Source organism: Abramis brama (assembly GCF_963993115.1).
Source record: "Abramis brama genome assembly, chromosome: 6".
NCBI lineage: Eukaryota > Metazoa > Chordata > Actinopteri > Cypriniformes > Leuciscidae > Abramis > Abramis brama.
In genome coordinates, this window is record NC_139968.1 from 31,079,868 (window position 1) to 31,104,210 (window position 24,343).

The 24,343-nt window shown below is 37.6% G+C and overlaps 2 protein-coding genes across 4 annotated transcripts; both read right to left on the reverse strand.

The window, feature by feature from the left end:
• Nucleotides 1-406: 406 nt before the first annotated feature.
• Nucleotides 407-5,394, reverse strand: LOC311085767 (SLAM family member 9-like). Of its 3 annotated transcripts, none has more exons than XM_084118394.1 (7): nucleotides 5,295-5,394; nucleotides 5,097-5,173; nucleotides 4,216-4,533; nucleotides 3,566-3,844; nucleotides 2,805-2,939; nucleotides 2,623-2,690; nucleotides 407-1,968 (listed from the first exon to the last, which is right to left on the reverse strand). In XM_084118394.1, the coding sequence occupies exons 2-7, from the start codon at nucleotides 5,140-5,142 to the stop codon at nucleotides 1,915-1,917; spliced, it is 900 nt and encodes a 299-aa protein (XP_083974520.1). In that variant the 5' UTR covers nucleotides 5,143-5,173; nucleotides 5,295-5,394; the 3' UTR covers nucleotides 407-1,914. The 3 variants fall into 3 exon arrangements, 2 of the variants coding, with proteins under 2 accessions (XP_083974520.1, XP_083974519.1); XM_084118393.1 differs by having other exon boundaries at nucleotides 2,796-2,939; XR_014606932.1 differs by lacking the exons at nucleotides 407-1,968; nucleotides 2,623-2,690 and having other exon boundaries at nucleotides 2,809-3,135; nucleotides 3,248-3,844; nucleotides 5,097-5,377.
• A 2,610-nt stretch (nucleotides 5,395-8,004) lies between these two features.
• Nucleotides 8,005-19,396, reverse strand: LOC311085781 (uncharacterized protein). The gene is made up of 4 exons (XM_084118413.1): nucleotides 19,188-19,396; nucleotides 11,967-12,284; nucleotides 11,311-11,601; nucleotides 8,005-8,992 (listed from the first exon to the last, which is right to left on the reverse strand). Exons 1-4 carry the CDS (start codon nucleotides 19,237-19,239, stop codon nucleotides 8,841-8,843), a joined length of 813 nt encoding a protein of 270 aa, XP_083974539.1. The 5' UTR covers nucleotides 19,240-19,396; the 3' UTR covers nucleotides 8,005-8,840.
• Between the last annotated feature and the right edge of the window lie 4,947 nt (nucleotides 19,397-24,343).

Genomic DNA, 24,343 nt, shown 5'->3' on the forward strand with positions numbered 1-24,343 from the left:
ATTTTAAGGTTTAAAATATATATTTGCTGAATATTGGTCTAGATAAAAATAACATTATGCATTTTGGGAACCCACACTCCTGCATTTCTTTTACATAATGATTTCATTCAGGTGACTTTTTAATCAAATGGCCTAGTATTGCCCCTATAGTAGTTTCTGAATAAATGCTATTACAAAAATTTTATCTCAACCCAGGCAAAATCTAGATAAATATTTTTTAACAGATTTTCTTTTCGCTCAACATGTTTTTGTTTTGGGTTCCATAAAGAAAATGAGTGAATTGTTATTGTCAATACATTTTATTTTATGCTGTATGATCATCAGCATCCAGAACCAGAAGTATCCAAGAGCTCAGAGGAAACAATAGATGGAGAAAGTGTTATGCAAAGAAGCAGACTATTATAAACAAAGTGCTTTAAGCTTTATTAATAAATAAACAGAATAAATTCTGTTTAAAATGTTTCATAAAATCAATGTAAAATGTGACATAAATTAACACTTCATGATGGAATAGTTTTATGATAGATACATACAGAGATAAGTCTCTGTTAGTGATCAAGTGTTTCCATGTTCCGTCACTAGGGGCAGAGTTCTGCTTCAGGAGAATCACTGTTTACAGTCACACCAGCAATGCCAAACTATCAGAATATTTATCTTATCAAAAATAAAATGAATGTACAGAAGTCCCTGACATTGTGTAGATATTTAGTATAATAAATCACAGTTTTTTCTTTAATTACATTCTTTGTAAAGCGTAAATAAACACAAAGGTTGACCACACATTACCATTCAGGATCACAATAAACAAAAACTTACATAAATTGCAGGAGAACATCTATTAAAATCATTCACAAATGAAACACTGCTGAGCAGAGACATCCCTGCTGAACAGACCAGCATGGTTGGCATGGAAAAAAGTTGTAAAATTGGATACGCAGAAACGGTTTAGCAATTGTTGGCACGTTGCTATTTTGAGGAACTGAAATAGACTGCACCATTGACCAACAAAAACCTGGTCTAAAGTCAATGGTGCAGTATTTCTTTTGTTATTTAAAGGGTACATTAGTAATATGCGCCTCTGCTTATTACACACACAGGAATGCGCAGCAGGACTGGCTTTTTAAGGGAATGGGAAATTATACTCTGATTGTTTTTTTTGCATGTTACGCACAAAACACACCCATTACTCATTAAGAGAATAGGGACAACCCTTTTAGACCATGCGCTGGGCGCGCCGACCATTTTTCCCATTGTTAAACTAGCAAAAGTGGCACTAAGTGCTCTTGCGCCCTGCGCTTTAGACCATTCGCTTAGATCATTAAAATAGGTTGCATTGTTTATGTCTTGTGGCTGTACTATTGAAACAAATTATAATATTTACAGATCGGCCCCATTCACGGCCAAGCCATTGTAAGTCGTTCATTGTAACCCAGATCTCTGCTTTTCTTAAAAGAATGCTGTCAATTGAGTTCAAATTGTACTGACCCCAGAATTTACCTTTGAACTTTCAAATTATATTGCAGTTGTCAATCATCTTTTTTTTTTTTTTTTTTTTTTTTTTGTGGGTTCAAACCAGAGGCAATATATGGCCTAGGACAGCATCTAAATTAACTCCTGCTTCAGAGGGTCTAACCCAGCACAATAGGAACTACCAATGACGTTAGAGTATGCTGATTGGCCGAATGCATGCAAAACATCATTTTTAAAAAGCTGTGTAAACACAGTTTACATGTATATGGAAAACAGCCAGGCACTTCTCAACCTTTATGCTACTAAGTTGTTGACATTGTTAAATGTCACACTTAAATTAAGTCGATTTCAAAAACCTGTAAAATATGCTGATCTTTCAACAGGCATATTTACTGCCATTATAAAATGATTGAAGAGGGAAAAGAAGCACATGTGAAGGCTTGATCAACGTCTCACAGCGACTCCTGCGTACACCACCTCATCTTCCTCTTTAACTCTCTAAAAGAAAACAGAAACACATTAGATTGCACATGCTTTATATAATCATGTCTAGTTATTTAGCATAATTTTTTTAAGATTGGCTTTTACAATTTATAAGATCTGATCTTCCTCCTACTGTCTTGAAAATATACTGTCTATAATATCAGATTGTTATACATTCACTCAAATTTTTTACATGAAGTGATAAAGAAGGCTTGTCTGTCATTGTACAATGTAAAAATCTAACTTTGTAATGGATTGCTCAGTTTCAGCTTTTGTTTCTGAGTGCTTCAGTTTTCTATGACACTGTATATTAAATTAAACATGCAACGTGATTTACTAAGGCTTGCAATAGACAATTTAGTGGTATTTGCGTCATTATTTACCACCCAAATAAAGCATGTCTTAACCCATTTTGCGTCTGACATAACATTGAATTTGTGCATTGTTAGTAGCTCCCATCAGCCGCACACTTATTTACCCATTTAGTAAATCTGGCCCCTAGTGTTATTATTTTAATATGTATTACCGTATTTTATTGTGTATTAAATATTATATTTAATAAACAGTGTAATAAATATTTTAAAATGAGTGTACTAGTGTAATCTAATACTAGTGTGTATTAATGATAGGTCATTATGTGCATATACACACAGTCATAAAAGATCTTACCGATTTCTGTGCTTTTCTTTTGTAGAACGTTGGATCTGCGTAAGTGATGTCTTCAGCACGGGACTGAACTGCATCAACAATAATGACAAATGGGTTAAAACAACAAAACACTCACTTTCATGTGTATCACTGTTTCTAAACAAAAAGTATTTTTCTTTTACAGATTCGCATACAGCACTTGCCCTCTTGGATAGTTTTTCTTTGTTTCCTGCAGATCCAGAAGATCCCAACTACAACCAGTATCAGCAGAGCTCCAGCAGCAGCAGCAGCAGCAGATACTGGTAACATCCAATTTACATCTGCAGTGAAGACAGAGTCTGACAGAGATTGATGAAATATTTTATTTATCCTATTGAAAACAATTGTGGAAATAGTTTGAATAACCATAAGCTATATGTGTTTTGAGGCCTCATGGCCTATGTGACTGTGATTACAAAGGTCAAGATCTGAGAATTTATGTGGCCACTGAGCAGTTTTTGCTTAGTCAGGAATTGTCCAGTAAACAACAGGTGTCTGTGAAAGAATAAGACCATTGTTAAGAGGGTTACTTGAAGGCTTCTCGCTTCTAGGAAGGAGTTGAATGTCCTTAGAAAATGTTATATCTTGATTTTGATAAAGGGCTGACCATAACTTAGCAGATTTCCACAAGTAGAGAGGAAGGCAAGAGGAATGCAACTTAATGGGGTGAAACAGGAGGGGTGAATCTTGCCAGTGAATATGTCACTTGGAAATAACAAATAGGAAAAGGTATAAGAATGAGGCCCTGGCCAGAGACAAATTCAGATGTCCTGCAGGCATCTCAGCTTTGTTACTTTGTTCAATAAAGTCTCATTTTTACTTCTGGAACTCTGGAACTCTTGAGCTTTATTTTCAAGAAAGAGATGACGTTTCTCGTCAACAAGATCAGCTGAGTAAATAATTGCCAACATCACTACTGACGTACCTGCACATGTGTGACAGAGATCAGTGTTGTTGAGATGTGTGGTCTGGTTGCTGATGGGATTGTTCAGCACACAACTGTAGGAATCATCCAGACACTCCAAATGTAAAGAAAGGTTTCTGCTGAGATCAGACACACTGATGCTGGACAATACACTGATTCCTTTGTACCAGGAGAGAGTCGCATCACTCACATTCAACACTGAACACACCAATGAACAATTTGATGATGATGATGAATAGTGTGAAGAGTTGCTGCTGATGACAGGAACGGAAAGATGAGCTGGAAAATATTACAGCATAAATAAAAAAAGTGTGTAATATTTGTCAGTTTATTCATATAAAATGGAGTTGATGACAAATGAATAATTTGATTGATTTATTTACAATGTTAAAAAGTGAAACAGTTCATTCAAATTTTAAATTGAGTTCATGATAAAATATATCAATATAATTTCATAATATTTAGAATAATTACGATATGACATTGATTTACAATGATAAGAAGTGAAACAGTTTATTTTAAATGTTCATGATAAAATATATCAATATAATTTCATAATATTTAGAATAATTCTTACTTTTTTTTCTTCTTTTTTACAGTGTTAAAAAGTGAATATTCTGTATGTCCAGCAGCAGTAATTCTCTACTCACCATAGACAGTAATATTAAACATGTTTAATTGAGTCTCTTTGTTCATGTTGGTGACTTTATAGAGTCCAGAGTCTGTGGTTCTGGTGTTTGTGATGGTCAGAGATCCAGTCTTCTCATCCAGCTTCAGTCTGTCTCTGAATATCTCATTAACATGAATTAACGTGATCTGATTCTCCCCTCTCTTCAGTTCAGCTATGAGCGCGTCTTTAAGTCCGAACTTCAGCATTATTATTTCATCTCTCTGTATTTCAGTAAGATCAATATTTAGAGTGACTGGATCTCCCTCCATCACAGACAAACACTCAGTGCCAAACACACCTGAAAAACAGACAGGAACAGAAACCAAAGGAAAGTCAGTTCTGTTCACCTTTACAACATCTCTGTTCAGCTGCGTTTTGTTCATGCAAGTACAGAAGTCTCCAGCCTGACTGTCTCTAAAGTTACTCAGACAGTTTACAAAGATTTGATGCTAATCATTTTAATTATTATTATTTGTATACGAGTAGGCTACTTCTGTTTTTGACAGCTAAATATTTTGAAAGTAAAGAGCATACTAACCACTTGTTAACCGATGAGCAAGTTTGTTTGATTGTTTGTTTGTTGTAGTTTTTAAATGAATAACTCCTACTCTGTCCAAGCCAGATCCCAGAGAAATAACATAAACCAAAAACGGTTTTGATGCGTTTACGAGATGATGTAAGTTAACTAATACTAGACGAAAGTGCTCCAAAAAAAATCACAGACCACACATCAGCCTATTGATTCATTTGCAGCATTATTTATAAATGTGACACTGACATTTACATTAATGTAAATCATCCTAAGTGTAACTAACATCTTAACACCACAATAATTGAAGCCATAAAGCGCTTATGACTTACCGATCAGACTCCACGAACACAAACAGAAGACAATCGGGTGAAACATTTTCTTCAGCAGTTCGCTTAATTCTTCAATCCTTTCATGGCAACAAACACAACACAAATGTTACAGAAATGGGGCCCTCACAATCTTGAAAACTATGATGCGCATTTCGTAATTAAACTATAGATAGACTAGCATTAAACAGAGTGCAACACCTGTTTGTCGTAAGTTGTTAGTTCAGTAAATAATTGTCTGAAAAAAGTCGTAGGAAAAGCCTCACTAAACTTTAAGGAAACTGCAGTTGAAGTCCGATTCGTGAGAGAATCATCCGTTTGATTCGTTTCTTTTCAGTTGAACCGCCCACTATTTTATATGCAAAATTTCATAAGAGTGTATATTATTTGCAGCTAGAAATAATACAATTATAAAATAATAATACAAATATAAACAAAGTCACCAAAATATGTTAGAAACCTGGTACATTTTCTTTGTCTAAAAACCTCAATATAACACATATTTACTATGAAAACCAAACCAAATTACATTTCTAGTGGGTATTCCAGAAAGCAGGTTATGTGATACGAGGGTATGTTTAGGGGTAAGTGGATAATCTCACCTTTCAGTTCCAAAAAAAAAAGAGGTAATATTCATGGTATGTAAGCAATCATATAGCAATTTGCTCTCTAAACAGGGCAGGTTCTGTTCCAGGGTTAGTTTACTTCAGAACTATTCAGCGCATGCATGCCCTATTGATGAGGCTGTAGGATGATATATTTTTTTTGCATCTGAACTCTTCATATATATATACACAGTCAAACAAAAAATTATTCAGACACCAGATAGGCCTATTATTTTTCAATTTTTTTTCTAGTGGGTGCAGGACACTATAGTTAATTTATGTAAGTGAGGATAGCAAAATAAAGTAAACTGTGACATATTATACCCAAAAATTCTTACCAGTAAAATATATCTAAAAATTTGGGACTAAAAATTATTCAGATACTTTGACCTGACCATGTTTTGCTTAAAGGAACACTCCACCGTTTTTTGAAATAGGGCTTATTCACCTTCTTTCCTACATTTAGATAGGTGGGCAAATGCATTTTTGTCTCAGTGCATGGATTGTTTTAGTTTGGAAGCTCCACCGCTAGCTTAGCTTAGCTTAATGAATGGAATCCTTTGTTGCCAGCTAGCATGTCCTAAGTAAAAGTGATCAAAAAAACAACAACACCTTACTTCTTGTGGCCTGCGTATTCACAACGAGTACAAATAGCGATGCAGATTAACACTAGGCGATTTCCTAGGCAGATATTGACTTGGGACTATATTGGGGGGAAGCACAGGCGAAGCACTGCTACTTGGGCGCAGAGATATCACACAACACATGAAATCCCACAACTTCCGTCAACATACCGGCGTGAATAGTAGCTGGCTATTTTTCCTACAGTACATGAATGGCGATGAACATGGCTGATTTTGTGAGAGACGAAGAGGGTGACTTCTCAGACAGTCAAGATCCAGAACCATACCTCTATGAACCAGAGTTTTCAGAAGATGAGCTGCGTGCTTTGGAAATAGAACGACAAGAGGAGGAGGTTGCGATCGCTCAACAGCCTGAGGACGTGAGGATGAGAGCCAACACGAACTGGTGGTGTGAATGTGGGGGAATATGTCAATCTATCCCGACTGAAATAGTGTCTGTGCTGTGGCGAGTGGGACAAGTTACTGCCATCGATGACCAGGCTCAGCGCGTCAGATCAAGATGAGCGTGCCCGCAGTTGTGTCACAGCTACGAGGATTTCACGGCGTTGATCCATCCTGCAGTACTCAATTTTTTTTTTCGGTGTGATAAAGTGAACTGGTAAAAACGCCCCACGCCGAATGGACCAAATGGACAGCTGTCCACAGAGTAAGTGATTATTTTAAACATGACGTATGTATAGATCGACCCATATTATACCTGTATTCACAAGTTGTGAGATTTCATGTGTTGCATGATATCTCTGCGCCCAAGTAGCAGTGCTTGGCCTGTGCTTCCCCCCAATATAGTCCCAAGCCAATATCTGCCTAGGAAATCGCCTAGTGTTAATCTGCATCGCTATTTGTACTCGTTGTGAATACGCAGGCCACAAGAAGTAAGGTGTTGTTGTTTTTTTGATCACTTTTACTCAGGACATGCTAGCTGGCAACAAAGGATTCCATTCATTAAGCTAAGCTAGCGCCGACCCTGTCAAACTAAAACAACGCATGCACTGAGACAAAAATGCATTTGCCCACCTATCTAAATGTAGGAAAAAAGGTGAATAAGCCCTATTTCAAAAAACGGTGGAGTGTTCCTTTAAGTTTTTTTTCTGTAATTGCTAATGCTACCTTTTAACACCACAGACTGAACAAAATTAAGCATTGCTTGAAAATACAGAATTATTTCTGTATTCGCTTGTCACTGACTAGATACATTTAAAATAATGTAGTTAGTTAGATTAGTTTATTTCGGTCAACTTCAAAAGAAAGAAAAAAAAAAGTTGCTTGACCGAAAAGGTGTCGGCTGAAGCTTATGCTTATTGCGCTGATCCTTTTTACATTTAAAGTCCACATGAATTCAAAATTGACCATATTTACTTTGTTTGCCTAAATTGTTAGTTTTGTGGTGAACAATTCATCCATGCAAGTCAATCCACACAAAAAAAATTTTTGGCTTTGTAATCTTTAATCAAAATCTGAAAATGCCCCTCCCCTCTGCATTGGAGGACCTTCCCTGATGACGTATGCTTGACGGCTTGGTTTGGGAAACGCTTAACCACTCCCCTCAAACCGTTAGTCTGCTATGAGCGAGAGATGGAGAGGAGGAGCGCTAGAGTAAAACCCTGCCCTCTGTTCAATATTCCTTTTCACTGGGAAATACGTCACAACACTGGAGAAAAGTCGTTTGCAACTTCCGGTTCACGCGGACTTTAATTTATTTTACACACAACATCAAAACACCAAACAACAAAGTCATCTTGCGTACATAAAGAATGACTAAAAGAAAAATAAGCTAAATTCATTTATAATTTACATGTTTGGATTACATGTTACTACCTATGCATTTACATGTTTTCAGTTCATCATCGATGTAGGCTTTTTACTGGTAACATAAGACATTTGGCATTATCAGAACCCACAAATATTCCACCATTGCATAATTATACATTATATTTGACATTATATAGTAGTTTAATGTAGTTAGTATTTTTCCTTACACAGAAATTTTCATTTTTGTCCACTGACCAATGACATTTTATTGGAAAACATTTGTCTATATTTAAGTTTTGTTCCGCATCTACTTTATCTGAAAACAGTCAGTCTAAAAATCCCAAATTTTTAAGTGGCATTGCTTTGCTGTGGAATATATAAGAAAAAAAAACTAACAATATAATTTTCATGCCATTGACACCTCTGGTTTGCTCACTAAGGATTGTAATGTAGAATTCTTGTAACGGCCACTTTGAAATGATCTGAATTGTAGAAAGTTTTACACAAATAAAAGCATTCTTTGCGGATTAAAAAAAAAAAAAAACGTCAAGAAAACATGAAGTGTTAATTAATGATAAATGACATTTTACTTTACAGTGTAGTTCATAACTGTTTATAGTGCTGAGCAGGAAATGGAAATATACAGTGTGGAGCTGCAGTGATTACAGAACAGGCAAACTCTGAATGAATTGATCAAGAACATTGCCCCCCTAGAATCTTGATGATAGAATATCTGATTAATCAGTTATTTAACTGACTGATGATGCTTTTTCTCTTCTCCTCGATTTAATTCTTCTGGATATGATGTCATAAACCAGTACAGCAACAGTAGCCACGCCCACCAGAGCAGAGAGAGCCAATCGGATCACAGCTTCAGTAAAACCACAAAAGCAGATGGAGTCTGATGGAAGAAATGAACAAGTGAATTATGATTTCTCACAGTCTTTGAAACAGACTATATTAGTTGCTCTGAGCCTACTCAACTGACCCATGTTTTGCAACCTACCCGTTTGGCAAAAAATAAATAGTGTGGGTCATTGTGTAGGTAGTTTAATACATTAATATGCATAAATTTTTCAGATACTTTTATCCAAAGAGGCAGTAACAAGATAAGTGCTATAAATACAGACCCTTTCCAAAAAATTTGAATATCATAGAAAAGTTTATTTATTTCCATAATTCCATTCAAAACGTTAAACTTCCATAGATTATAGATTCAGGGCCCACAACTTAAACGATAGTATTTAGTTGTTTATTTGTACATAATTAGGGCTTCCAGCTCATAAAACCCACGAAAACAGGATTTCAAAAAAAATTAATTTTACATGAAATCACATAGTAATTACACAGTGATACCATGGTCACTGAACCAGGTTTTGGTTCTTTTGGCAGTGTGGGCAGGTGCAAATCCTGCTGGAAAATGAAGGAAGCATGAAGTGCTCTGAAAATGTCCTGGTAGACGGCTGCGGTGAGTGGACAGCACAGTGGACCAACACCAGCCGATGACATGGCTCCCCAAACCAACACAGACTGTGGAAACTTCACACTGGACTTCAAGCATCTTGGATTGTGTGCCTCTCCATTCTTCCTCCAGACTCTGGGACCTTGGTTTCCAAATGAGATGCAAAATTTGCTCTCATCAGAAAAGAGGACTTTGGTCCACTGTGCTTTATTAAATCCAGAGTCAACGCAGCCGTCTACCAGGACATTTTCAGAGCACTTCATGCTTCCTTCATTTTCCAGCAGGATTTACACCTGCCCACACTGCCAAAAGAACCAAAACCTGGTTCAATGACCATGGTATTACTGTGTAATTACTGTGTGATTTCATGTAATATTCAATTTTTTTGAAATCCTGTTTTCGTGGGTTTTATGAGCTGGAAGCCCAAATTATGTACAAATAAACAACTAAATACTTGAAATCGTTTAAGATGTGGGCCCTGAATCTATAATCTATGGAAGTTTAACGTTTTGAATGGAATTATGGAAATAAATAAACTTTCCATGATATTCTAATTTTTTGGAAAGGGTCTGTATATTTAAAATAAAATTATAATAATACTGTTAGCATGTATTCGCTTTGTAATGTCTATGCCATTAGCATCATCAAACACAAATGATTTTATAGTGATTCTGAACAAACTACACTCTAAAAAATGCTGGGTTCAGACTGTTTGGTCATTTTATTGGTTTATTTATTTATTTACTTTTTTCTGTAACTCAGCCCAGCATGGCAAGAACTACTGGATTGCACCCTTCCCACTGCATGCTACCCGCATCACCAGTGGAAGACGTCTCACTGCCGGACTGAACACCCGACTGTGTGGAACGTAAATTTAAACTTACAAAACCTCTTTCTAGAGACCATGGCATTATACATGCAGCATATGTTTTTCTAACTTGCTTAGATCTGCTACTAGATCTGCAGAAGCATCCAATTGCACCAAGTCTGGCAAGACAGACAGAAGCACGCAGCCAATGCCAGGTAAGGGCCGATTGCCCAATACACTCACAGTGAGGTTCTGTAAGCCAGATCATGAACCCACCATACTGACACACACGCATAACTGCTGTGTACAGGCAGGACATGAAACATGTGTGTGGCACACACAAGAGAAGGAGGGGTTTAATCTCACAGGTGTTTTCTGGCTCCTGATAATCTTATTTAATCTTTATTGTTATTATTTCTTTTGTCTAAATCTTCACTGCAATGTATGTGTATTATGTTATTTTACTTATATGTGTGGTTATTTTTATCATTTTACCCTATTCAAAGTTATATTTTTGTCTTTGGCATATAAATGTGAAGATGAAAGCACATGGTGATTAAAAGTACATCACATCTGTTTTATAGAGCAATATAAGGGCGATTTACTCAGAGGCTGCATTTATTTGTTTTCTATATCAGGTATTTTTTCTCTGTATTGCCCTTTTTGCATTGTTAATGCACTGAAGAGAGCAATATATGGGTGATTCACTCAGAGGCTGCTTTTATGTGTTTTATATATCATATTAAATCAAGTGAAACTGCCGCCTGTTGTCCCGTGTCTGTCTCTACAATGCTACACAACCCAGACAGGTCTTCTAACTGTGATGCAAGCCACCGGTTACACTCACTAACCCCTACATGTCGGCTATTGAGAAGATTCTTGATAAATGACCCAACAGGCTCAAACCGGCATTTAGGTAGAAAAAAAAATAACATTACTGCCAGCATACCTTCACATGTGTGACAGAGTGTGTTGATGTCCAGATGTGTGGTCTGGTTGCTGATGGGATTGTTCAGCACACAGCTGTAGGTGTTATTATCCTGATATTCCACCTCCAGAGGTAGAGAGAGACTGATGCTGAGATCACACACACTGATGCTGGACAATACACTGATTCCTTTGTACCAGGAGAGAGTCGCATCACTCACATTCACCACTGAACACAGCAATGAACAATTTAATGATGATGATGAAGAACATTGTGAAGAGTTGCTGATGATGACAGGAACGGAAAGATGAGCTGGAAAATATTACAGTATAAATAAAAAAGCTGTGATATTTGTCAGTTTATTCATATAAAATGGAGTTGATGACAAATAAATAATTTGATTGATTTATTTACAATGTTAAAAAGTGAAACAGTTCATTCAAATTTTAAATTGAGTTCATGATAAAATATACCAATATAATTTCATAATATTTAGAATAATTACGGTATGACATTAATTTACAATGTTAAGAAGTGAAACAGTTTATTTTAAATGTTCATGATAAAATATATCAATATAATTTCATAATATTTTGAATAATTATTACTTTTTTCTTCTTTTTTTACAGTGAAAAGTGAATATTCTGTATGTCCAGCAGCAGTAATTCTCTACTCACCATAGACAGTAATATTAAACATGTTTAATTGAGTCTCTTTGTTCATGTTGGTGACTTTATAGAGTCCAGAGTCTGTGGTTCTGGTGTTTGTGATGGTCAGAGATCCAGTCTTCTCATCCAGCTTCAGTCTGTCTCTGAATATCTCATTAACATGAATTAACGTGATCTGATTCTCCCCTCTCTTCAGTTCAGCTATGAGCGCGTCTTTAAGTCCGAACTTCAGCATTATTATTTCATCTCTCTGTATTTCAGTAAGATCAATATTTAGAGTGACTGGATCTCCCTCCATCACAGACAAACACTCAGTACTAAACACACCTGAAAAACAGACAGGAACAGAAACCAAAGGAAAGTCAGTTCTGTTCACCTTTACAACATCTCTGTTCAGCTGCGTTTTGTTCGTGCAAGTACTGAAGTCTCCAGCCTGACTGTCTCTACAGGTACTTAGACAGTTTACAAAATAAGTTTTGATGCTATTTTAATTTATCTGCATTTAATACGCATCAAGGAGTAATTGCGTTTTTGACAACTAAATTGTTTAAAAGAGAATTAACCACCAGTTTACCCATGAACGTTGTTGTTTTGGTGGTGTTGTAGTTTTTTAAACAAATAAGGCCATGTGTATTATTATTTTTTTTTTCAATTATTTTAAATAAAGTTGCAATGCTCAAAGTTCAAAGCAAAGGTTAGTGACATCACCAACCCTAAAATTTAAATAAACTCCACCCCCGGGAACACGCAGTCCATGTTGAGAAGAAGAGTTGTTGTAGTAGAGCACATTTGTGAGTCTGCTCAAGCTGTCGCATCCGTCTTTTTTTCAAATTCTTTTCACAAGCAATACAGTATGTAACACAAAACACTCTGTAGGCATCTTTCAACAATTCTCTTGAAGCTCCACCCTCTGTGCCAGGAGCAGCAGCTCATTTGCATTTAAAGGGACTGTAAGACAGGAAAAACTGGAAGAATTGGTTGAGGAATGACCACTCTTCGAGTAGACACAGGACCTCTCTGGAAATTAACATTTGAACTCCCCCTTGAGCACTATCGAAATCTCAGCTTTGAGTCATCCTCATCTACATTTCATTCCCTCATCCCTCACCCTCACCCTCACCCTCTCTCTCTCTCTCTCTCTCTCTCTCTCTCTCTCTCTCTCTCTCTCTCATGAATCCCTGAATTCACCCAATAATATATGTAGGCCTAGTTTAATGTGAATGATTATCACCGAGTATTATACATGTTTGGTATCATTTGAAATGTTTCAGTGCGACTGGTACAAATGTCTAATTTCCAAAAATAAAAGGTAATAAGGTTTTTGAGGGATAACTGACACACAAAGGAAGGTGGTCTCTCTAGACAAATGGTCTCATACCCCCAAAAGGTCTCTAAATGCAAATTTCCATTGTTAGCAGATGTTTCCATGTGAAAGAGGTTCTTTCCTTAAAATGAAATGCAAAGGGCTCTTACATATTCTTTTAAAAAAATAAACATATATCTGTATTAAGGTAAAAATGATTGATAAATCTATTTGGAAGTTCTTTGGGTGTCTTGTTCATTATATAAAAGCAACAGAACTTAAATTACATCAGTTTATTAGCAACACTGTGCACGAGCGTGAATCCCGTGATATCCATCTTTGATCTCACAGGTATCAGATCCACTACAAGAAGAGAGAACTGTCTGTCTTGCCTGTGCTTTTTTCACTCCTCCTCTCACTGCAGCTGTCTACGTCTCGTATATGTCACATGCCTGTCATGTCTTGTGCTGCACATGGGTGTTTTGTTATTTTGGACCATGTGCTCGTGTCATTGTCTGATCCCTCCCCCTTGTTATCTGATTATTGTTTGAGTTCATCCACCTGTTCCCTCCTGATTAGTTTCCCTTTTTAAGTTCCCTTTTTAGTGTTATGTTGTCTAATGTTTCCCTTTCCCTGTGATCCTCCAGTATGCGTCATGTTCTGTTTTTGTTTTGTATTTATTAGTTATATTTTCCCCATCATGGGTTTTTTTTTTTTTTTATGTGTTGTTTTGTAAATAAACATCATTCTCCTGCACTTGAGTCCTCGCACCTTTTTGCATTGTACCAGCCGTGACAGTATAGGCCTACATTTCAGGTGAGGCAAGGCGCACCTGAAACAAGCCTAACAAGAAGCACATACAGTGTTTGAACTGAATCAAGTCTTATGGGGGGTCCCCACCATAAAAGAAATTTCACCATACAAAACATTTTTGGACGGGGAGTTGTTTAGTCTAGCAATATACAATTTATACAAAATATACAATATATTGATCATAATATGCATAAATATATACTATTTATTAAAAACTGTTGATAAAGAATGATATATATATACAGTGAGGAAAATAAGTATTTGAACACCCTGCTATTTTGCAAGTTCTCCCACTTGGAAATCATGGAGGGGTCTGAAATTGTCATCGTAGGTGCATGTCCACTGTGAGAGACATAATCTAAAAAAAAAAAATCCAGAAATCACAATATATGATTTTTTAACTATTTATTTGTATGATACAGCTGCAAATAAGTATTTGAACACCTGTCTATCAGCTAGAATTCTGGCCCTCAAAGACCTGTTAATCTGCCTTTAAAATGTCCACCTCCACTCCATTTATTATCCTAAATTAGATGCACCTGTTTGAGGTCGTTAGCTGCATAAAGACACCTGTCCACCCCATACAATCAGTAAGAATCCAACTACTAACATGGCCAAGACCAAAGAGCTGTCCAAAGACACTAGAGACAAAATTGTACACCTCCACAAGGCTGGAAAGGGCTACGGGGAAATTGCCAAGCAGCTTGGTGAAAAAAGGTCCACTGCTGGAGCAATCATTAGAAAATGGAAGAAGCTAAACATGACTGTCAATCTCCCTCGGACTGGGGCTCCATGCAAGATCTCACCTCGTGGGGTCTCAATGATCCTAAGAAAGGTGAGAAATCAGCCCAGAACTACACGGGAGGAGCTGGTCAATGACCTGAAAAGAGCTGGGACCACCGTTTCCAAGGTTACTGTTGGTAATACACTAAGACGTCATGGTTTGAAATCATGCATGGCACGGAAGGTTCCCCTGCTTAAACCCGTCTTAAAGGGTTAGTTCACCCAAAAATGAAAATTCTGTCAGTAATTACTCACCCTCATGTTGTTCCAACCATGTAAGTCTTTCGTTCATCTTCGGAACACAAATTAAGATATTTTTGATGAAATCTGACAGAATTTTGACTCCTCCATAGGCTTCCAGTGTGACCGAAACTCACCGGCCCAGAATAATTATTAAAACATCGTTAAAATAGTCCAAGTAACTACAGTGGCACTACATTAAGTTTATCATGCGACGAGAATACTTTTTGTGCGCAAAAACAAACAAAAATAACGACTTTATTCCACTTTTCATTTCCTTCTCTCTGGGCCTCGTAGTGTTTTTGCGCTGCGCGTCTGTGTTGCACGTCATCACGCAACACACACATGACCGGCGTCGGCCAATAGTGAGCCTACGTGGTGACGTGTAACACAGACGCGCTGCGCAAAAACACTACGAGGCCCAGAGAGAAGGAAATTAATAGTGGAATAAAGTCGTTATTTTTGTTTGTTTTTGCGCACAAAAAGTATTCTCGTCGCTTGATATACTTAAGATTGAGCCACTGGAGTCACTTGGACTATATTAACGATCTCTTTAATAACTTTTCTGGGCCAGCAAGTTTCGGTCACATAGAAGCCTATGGAGGAGTGAAACATGGCTCAGATTTCATCAAAAATATCTTAATTTGTGTTCCGAAGATGAACGAAGGTCTTACGCGGTTGGAACAACATGAGGGTGAGTAATTACTGACAGAATTTTAATTTTTGGGTGAACTAACCCTTTAAGTTTGCCAATGACCATTTGGATGATCCAGAGGAGTCATGGGAGAAAGTCATGTGGTCAGATGAGTCCAAAATATAACTTTTTGGTCATAATTCCACTAAACGTGTTTGGAGGAAGAAGAATGATGAGTACCATCCCAAGAACACCATCCCTACTGTGAAGCATGGGGGTGGTAGCATCATGCTTTGGGGGTGTTTTTCTGCACATGGGACAGGGCGACTGCACTGTATTAAGGAGAGGATGACCGGGGCCATGTATTGCGAGATTTTGGGGAACAACCTCCTTCCCTCAGTTAGAGCATTGAAGATGGGTCGAGGCTGGGTCTTCCAACATGACAATGACCCGAAGCACACAGCCAGGATAAGGAGTGGCTCTGTAAGAAGCATATCAAGGTTCTGGCGTGGCCTAGCCAGTCTCCAGACCTAAACCCAATAGAGAATCTTTGGAGGGAGCTCAAACTCCGTGTTTCTCAGCGACAGCCCAGAAACCTGACTGATCTAGAGAAGATCTGTGTGGAGGAGTGGGCCAAAATCCCTCCTGCAGTGTGTGCAAACCTGGTGAAAAACTACAGGAAACGTTTGACCTCTGTAATTGCAAACAAAGGCTACTGTACCAAATATTAACATTGATTTTCTCAGGTGTTCAAATACTTATTTGCAGCTGTATCATACAAATAAATAGTTAAAAAATCATACATTGTGATTTCTGGATTTTTTTTTTTTAGATTATGTCTCACACAGTGGACATGCACCTACGATGACAATTTCAGACCCCTCCATGATTTCTAAGTGGGAGAACTTGCAAAATAGCAGGGTGTTCAAATACTTATTTTCCTCACTGTATGTAATATATATATATATATATATATATATATATATATATATATATATATATATATATATATATATACATATATATATATATATATAATTCTTTATCAACAGTAATATTTATATATATTCAGTCCAATGTTATATATCAAAGAGAGATAAACTACCATTCTTCTTTTAAATTACTTACTAAAGTAATACTGGATTTAGAGGGTGACAAAGCAGCAGACCCAAAAGGGCTACTATGGCAAATATACTAGGGGCTGCGACAGCCGTTTGTAAATTCTTTCTTGAACGTAAAGTTCACGTAAAGAAAACCTCAAAAAGGTTATTATAGATCAAATAAGACAGAAACACACCAGTTCACCGGTCATTTTCCTCAGCTGTAGGCAAAGGCAAGTTTCAAATCAGTGCTTCTCCCAGAAACTAGCCCCCCCAGCCCCCCTCAATTCGAGCACTGAACACACACACACACACACACACACAATTCGAGCACTGAACACACACACACACACACACACACACACACACAAGGGCGCCGTAAAGGGGTGGAAGGTTAGGACGATTCTAAGGGCCCAGGCTGATTTAGGGCCCAGAAGAGCAGACCCCCTTTTTCTTTTCTTATTTCTTTTCTCTTTTTTATACATACATTAAATGAGCTAGGGCCCCTCATGCACTAAATGTGTATTTTGTCCGTTTTGACCATAGATTTAATATTTAAAAAACAAATAATGTATTTACTGTTTCAGTCACACCCCTCCCCCTTACAATGGTTCATTCCACCTGCGCTGTCCGAGTCCGAGCTACGATCGCTATAGTGTAACGTCTCTTGCTTATTGCACTTGCTATGATGCAGCGCAGGCAGTGACACACGCAGGCATGTCATGTCACATCAAAAGTTAGGGCATCAAAAAAGGAAAGGAAAGAGAAGACCGAGAACGCCGAAGTCGACAGTATGTCACACAGTTTTTCAAAAAGAAAGGTATAGCTTGCCCTATTCCTGTATTCCAAAACTTTCAGAGTTAGGGTAGAGTGGGGGAAAACGCCCCCCACCTGTTTTTCCCAAAATAATCACTAAAAGTAGTCAAGATACATTTTTACTGTTGCTATGCACTACGTTGATAACGGGGATATACAAATCTCTACGGAGAAGCTGACACCAGCGACACATTTGAAGAGAAGAGGATTACATGGTAAATGCTATAATTTTCAGATATTAGTAAATAAGTGTTTAAGAGAATATTGTTCTGCAGGATATCGCAGTGATGTATGATAAATGAATAGTGAAGTCTGTAGTTTGAGATCATATATTATTTATAAGGAATATAATTATATTTTAAAAATTAAACATTTTTTAAAAAACTCATAGCTTGTGGGGTAAAATGCCCCCTACGCTGAGGGGTAAAACGCCCCCCCTGGGGGCATAGTTTCTCTATCATAATTACTATAATAAAATATTTCTGTCTATCAAATCCTTTGTTTTACACTTAATGCAGTATAACTAGGTGGTAAAATCTAAATATTTGAACAAAACATGAAAAAATTACCTCAAGTGAGCATTAACTAGCTAGCTTGCTAGCACAGTTAGCTCACTGATGGAAGGTAGTTAAATTTGGCTATTTTGGACATTGCTGAAATAAATATTAATATATATACATGTTGATACATTACTTGCCTTTTACCTTTAGAGATTAAAAACTATTGTCTGTTAATTTTGCTGTTGATCTATGAAGCAAACTGGTTGGTAAGAAAGGGGGCATTTTACCCCACCTTGGAGGGCGTTTTACCCCACCGCTGGGGCAAAACGCCCCCTTTGTACAAAAATATTTTCAGTGAAAATACTAATTAATTATGAAGGCTGAGCAATTTTAATATTTGGTGAATAACTCCTGCCATAGTCACTCAAAACCGGGATGGCAATTCCAGTCACATTTATGTTTTGTTTCACTGTAATGTCACATTTTCCTTAAGGGGGGCGTTTTCCCCCACTCTACCCTACTTATTTTTGTTGCTACATGACCTGCTTTTATCTAGCTAGCTTAGTAAAATAATTACTGAATTATGATTTACATCCAACAACACACACACACACACACACACACACACACACACAAAAACATTCAGATTTTTTTTTATATATATATAAATAAATCAGATAGCCTATATATAAATCAGATACGCGGAAGCGCCCGTTCTGTCCAAACTCCCGATCTGTCCAAACATTATCCCAGAGAAATAAAATAAAATAAAAAAATCGTGAAAACATCTCTCAGATAACCATAATGCAGCTGCTCACGGAAACTCCCAACATTTCAGAGAATGGGTTAAAAAGAAATAATTAAACAATCACATTTGTGCAAAATGACAGACCTCACATCAGCCAAATTTTGAATTTGTATATTTATCAAAGTATATGGCACTGATATTTAACATGAATTTAAATCAACCAATGCGTGTTATAATCAGTAGCCTACCATATTAAAAACAAAATAATGGAAGCCATAAAAGGCGTAACTTACCGATCAGACTCCACGAACACAAACAGAAGACAATCGGGTTAAACATTTTCATCAGTAGTTCAAGTCTTCAGTTCTGACAAGACGACAACAATGCAATGTTACAATAATGGGTTTCGTCATAAAACAACATGAAGTAGAGTGCTATTGCTCAATCTGTCCTGTCGGCCTGATGTTAATGCACCTCTGCAAAAAAAGAACCTAGGCTATCTATCATTTCACTGTGTGGGGAATTAGCAAATTGGCACCCCCTGCAGCTGCACCACCTGGTGGTCAAAGAGTGTAAAACAAGCAGATTACAGATTACCTGATATCTACACTGTATTTTGCGCCAGTTAAGGCTAAGAAATAACGGATAAAATATATATATAGGCTATATTTTCTCAAACTAATCTATTTATATGATTATGATGTGTAGTTTCTGGTGGCATATAATGATTGTATAACATAGCCTAACTGTAATAAACGTATTGGCCATACAATAAAACGTAATTATTTGGTCATAATAGGCAGGAGGGACAATATTATCAAGTGAAAAAGACGTAGTATTAAATGTATTAAAATATACTTGAAATTCGAGTATGTTTATAATACATTTGTATTCCCAACATGCTTATTTGAAGTGCATTAAAAATTCATTAAATTGCATTTTAAAGCAACACCAAAGAACTTTTCCTCTGCGGTCCCCCTAGAGGCTGGAAGCGGAATTGTCCATTTCCGCTCTGTCGTAAATAATTTCGCCGTCCGCAGCCTACTGTCGCACGCACGCCCACTGTTTATCTAGCACCGGCTTTGGAATGAACAATGTCAACAGACAGGTAGAGTATGATGCATGATTTTATTAAAGTATGATGTACAATACTGCAACATCAGAAACGAAGAAAATTAAAATAATGACTATTGCATCGCTTGCCATAAAGCAAGTCAAATTTGTAGTTTCTTATGTCTCATTCGAACTACAGAAACGCGAAGTGCCTTTCACCCTGTCAAGACTTGATGAACCACTGAAACGATTTTGGAAACATTATTTTAAGGTAAAAAATTATCTTTAGTGTTGCTTTAATATATTTCTAAAAAAGTATAGAAGTAGCCTACATTGGTAATAAATATAGTTACATTTTAAGAAATATGCTAAACATACTTTTAATATATTTCTAAATAGTATAAGTACTTTGGTAATAAATATATGCTTAGTTACACTTTTAAGAAATATGCTAAACACAAACATACTTTTAGTTAAGTTTTAGTGTATTTACAGAAAACATACCCCGGATTTCCACTGTAATGGAAAATTTTGATTTTCATTGATTTACAGTGTTGATTTTCATTATTTTCATTATTAAGACATTGAAATGATCTTTGCTGGACTGTACGTAGTCTGCCAACATATGACTAATGTGTGTGTGCTTTTAAACACTGGGAAACAGGTGAGACGTCAGGAGGAGGCAGATTGAAAAGGGACCTCTGACCCCTAGGGTCAGAGGCCGCCCAATTTAGAACTTGTGAGTTTGTAAGAATAAACTCAGCAGGATTAGAAAACTAGCAGGGAAGCCTCTCCTTGTTTAGATAAGGGCCTGTAAGCAGAAGACCGTGAAAGCAGTATAAAGACTCCTCTGTCCTCCCTCTCGTCGTCGCACTTTTTTCACAGATTGTACTGGTGACTTCTGCGTGGCAACTGGGCCTTCTTGCAAGAATAAATACTTTTAAAAGACTATTTGACTTCAGAAATGTCTCTTACGCTTACGCAGTGATGGTTGTTTAATGAATATTTTTGCCACAACAATTGGTGTCAGATAATTGGGACGAAATTCCTGGAAAAGGCTTCTGGACCTCGGCTAGCGGACAGGTGGAGGGAAAACGCCCTGAAAAGCAACAGGCTTCAGTCTCACCTCGATAACCATTCAGAGAAGGAGAACCAAACCGCTCGCTCAGGCCCGGAGGGATTTTCCATGAAAACTCGGAAAAGAACTCAGCAGCAACAGAGAAATCTCTGGTAAGAGACAGTTAAAAATATTTTCTTTTTGGGGGATTTTAAGTTTCAGACTGTCTCTTATGCAAAGATGATTGTTTAATGAAAATTGCGATATCAATTGGTGTCAGAAGTTGGGATTCCATGGCAGTTTCTTCTGGCCCTGAGTAAAGCGGATTGACGATTGATCATCCTGAAGCACAGGCTTTAGTCTTACCTTGCAGAATTGAGAGAGAAGAGCCAACTGCTATCAGGGCCAGGAGGAACTCCACTGGAATCAGAAAGAACCCGGTGGCAACAGAAGCATCTCTGGTAAGAGACAGTTAAAATATTTCAGAGTGTCTCTTACGCAGTTGATGATTGTTTAATGAATTTTTGCCACAACACCACGAACTGCGGAACGGCTGCGGATCGGCTCCACTGCGTGTCGGCTCCGTGCTCCGCCATCCTTCAATACACACCAGGTCTGGATGGCTGCATTCGAAACCGCATACTTCCCTACTATAGAGTAGGGGAAAAAGAGGCGAGCGAAAAAGTAAGTACGAATCCTCTGTATTAATAAAAGAGTAGGCGAGAAATACCTGGGTGACGTACTAATTATCGCGAGATTCAGACGTATACTTATAGTGCGTTCGAATATGCCTACTTTCCTAGTGGGCGAAAACAGTAGGCTACGTGAAAGAAAAAGTTTGTTCGAAAACATCAGTATTCATAAAAGAGTAGGCGAGAAGTTCCCGGATGGCTTACTGCTTCTGGCTTACTGCTTTCTTTAAAATTGCATGTGTTGAACTACTGTAGAGTAAACTGTTGAATTGTTGAAGGTGTAAAGACGTTACAGTGTATATTTTGCTGTAAAAACGTTTTATTGTAACAGGGGAGCTCCAGTAAGGACACGCAAGTTACATCTCCAAAGTGGATTTACATAAACCATATACATCTTAAAGACGCTTATTTTAAATGTCTATTTACATCTGACAGGAAAATCTTCAATAAGTATTGCAGAAGAGCACATCTCAACATGAAATAGACATCTGAGTGATGAATGTGTGCCATTATGTAGAACAAATCTATAAAGAAACTAAACATAAGTCATCTATTTTATTCGTCCATTAGTACTGTTGATAAATTGAGTAACATTTATGTTGGATAAAAAGTTGAAACAACCTCAACATGTAAATGTTAGCCTGGGTTTCCCCATATACAGTCGGCATCTAGTCATAGTTGGGGGCGTGGCGAGGGTGGAGTCGGCGTGGGGGAAAACACTGCGAACATCGTGTGTATTTGAATGACAAAAATGTGGTATTGCGAGTCATTGATGCCTGCCGACCGGCAACTGTACATTGCAAAATTAACTGCAATAGGTGCTATGAAAACCCAGATTCACTTAATGGCTGGAGCGGAGGTGTCGTTTCCAGATTTTGTTATCTGGTTGAATCTCCAGGTAAGACATTGCGGTAGCTGTAGCGGTAACATTAGCCTAAAACTCCATCAACTTTCGTAGAGTTGCATACCATAACTCCATAAAACCTTGTCACTTACATATATGCTTCACTATTAATCCTTTTGTAAAACAGTGATCAGTAGTACGAAGTTGCCGAGGGACTGTGCTGACAGTTATCCCTCACTCATAGACTGCAGTCTGCATGAGTGTAGACCTCGAACTACAAGCGAGCCTTCAGCTGATAACGCTAATGTGAATGAGACATCCCTTATGAAAAACAACTATAGGATCTTGTAGAATTTTGGGACAAAATATTATAGTAGGCTAATCTTAGAGGAATACTATAGGAATACTATAGTATAACATCTCAGAAGTATTATACTATAGAAATTTTATAGGATTACTATAGTTCTTTTTGGTAAGGGATGTAGACAAATTTGGCCCGCCTAATGTTTAACACCCACTACTATATCACACAGGGATCTACTCACACAGTAATCTCAAAAATTACAAGTCCCTGTCCTCCTTTCCGGTTCTGTGTGTTTATTAGGAAGGATGTAGGCCTAGAACTTCAATTTATAATGTGTTTGTTTATTGGCGGTACAGAAAACGACACAGCAACTCTTCGGCATGATTGTCCCGTGTATTTCAATTAGCGCCAAGGCAATAGGCTTGTTTGAGATGAGCAAAATCTGCGCAGGACCGATCCCTGGTGATCAGCGCGAGATGCATGCCGGTTAGAAATGTGTCCGAGTGCGGTCCGCCTTGCTCTGATGTCATGCTGACGTCAAAAATCTCTCGCGAGCGCAAGGCGCACGTGTCAAATTCTGCAGTCGGGCGCAGTCCAAAGTAGTCGATTGCCGAGTTCACGCGCGTGATCATAGGTAACTAAACCTATGCGCGTGAACTCGACAATCGACTACTTAAATATTGCCCTATTGAAGTCAACAGGGTGCAAATTTTAAAAAGAGGATAACACGGTGTAGGCAACACTGATTTTTGTCGTTGTTCTCTGTACTGACAGCACTCCAAATTGACAAAAAAATGTTAAAATTGACCGGAGCGCTCCTTTAAAGTGTAAGTTGCAGGTTAAAATTTTCAAAAAGATAATACAATGTGTTTATTAAACATAAAGATAAGAACCGCCCACCATTGTTTTTTTATACCAAAATGCTGATATAATATGAAAAATTGGCACTTTTAACAGTGGTTTTAACCGCTCCCGCTCCCTACCACTAGATTGGGCGTGACGTCATAAGAGGAACTCACTAGTAGAGTTACCATACGCTTGCAGCTATAGATGCCTTACATAACTTCAGAAAAGTTGGTTGTATGTTTTATTTGATAAAAAAAATATGGATAAAATAACTCAATTGTAAACATACTCGTGTGTGTTGACTTCAAGGGGACCGTGATCCTGCCTGAAATGAGAATAAGCTATTCGCAAAACAAACGGGTTCAGGCACGTCAGCTCAGCCGGTCGCAGGTCGAGCTGTTCCACTAAACTCCAAAACGCGTTCACCTCACGGCAGCACATACTCTCCACTGCTGATTCAATTGGGTGGCATAGCCCACACAAACACAGTGATGGGGACATCGATCTCTCTTTTTCTTTTCTGACAATAAACATCGCTAATTAAATCCTGAGAAATTGATAACGCGTGGATTGAGGAAGGGTATTACATGACGTTTGAGGCGTCGATGAGACTAGCGATTGGTGCCTGTGCAGTGTGTGCATCTCTAATGTTA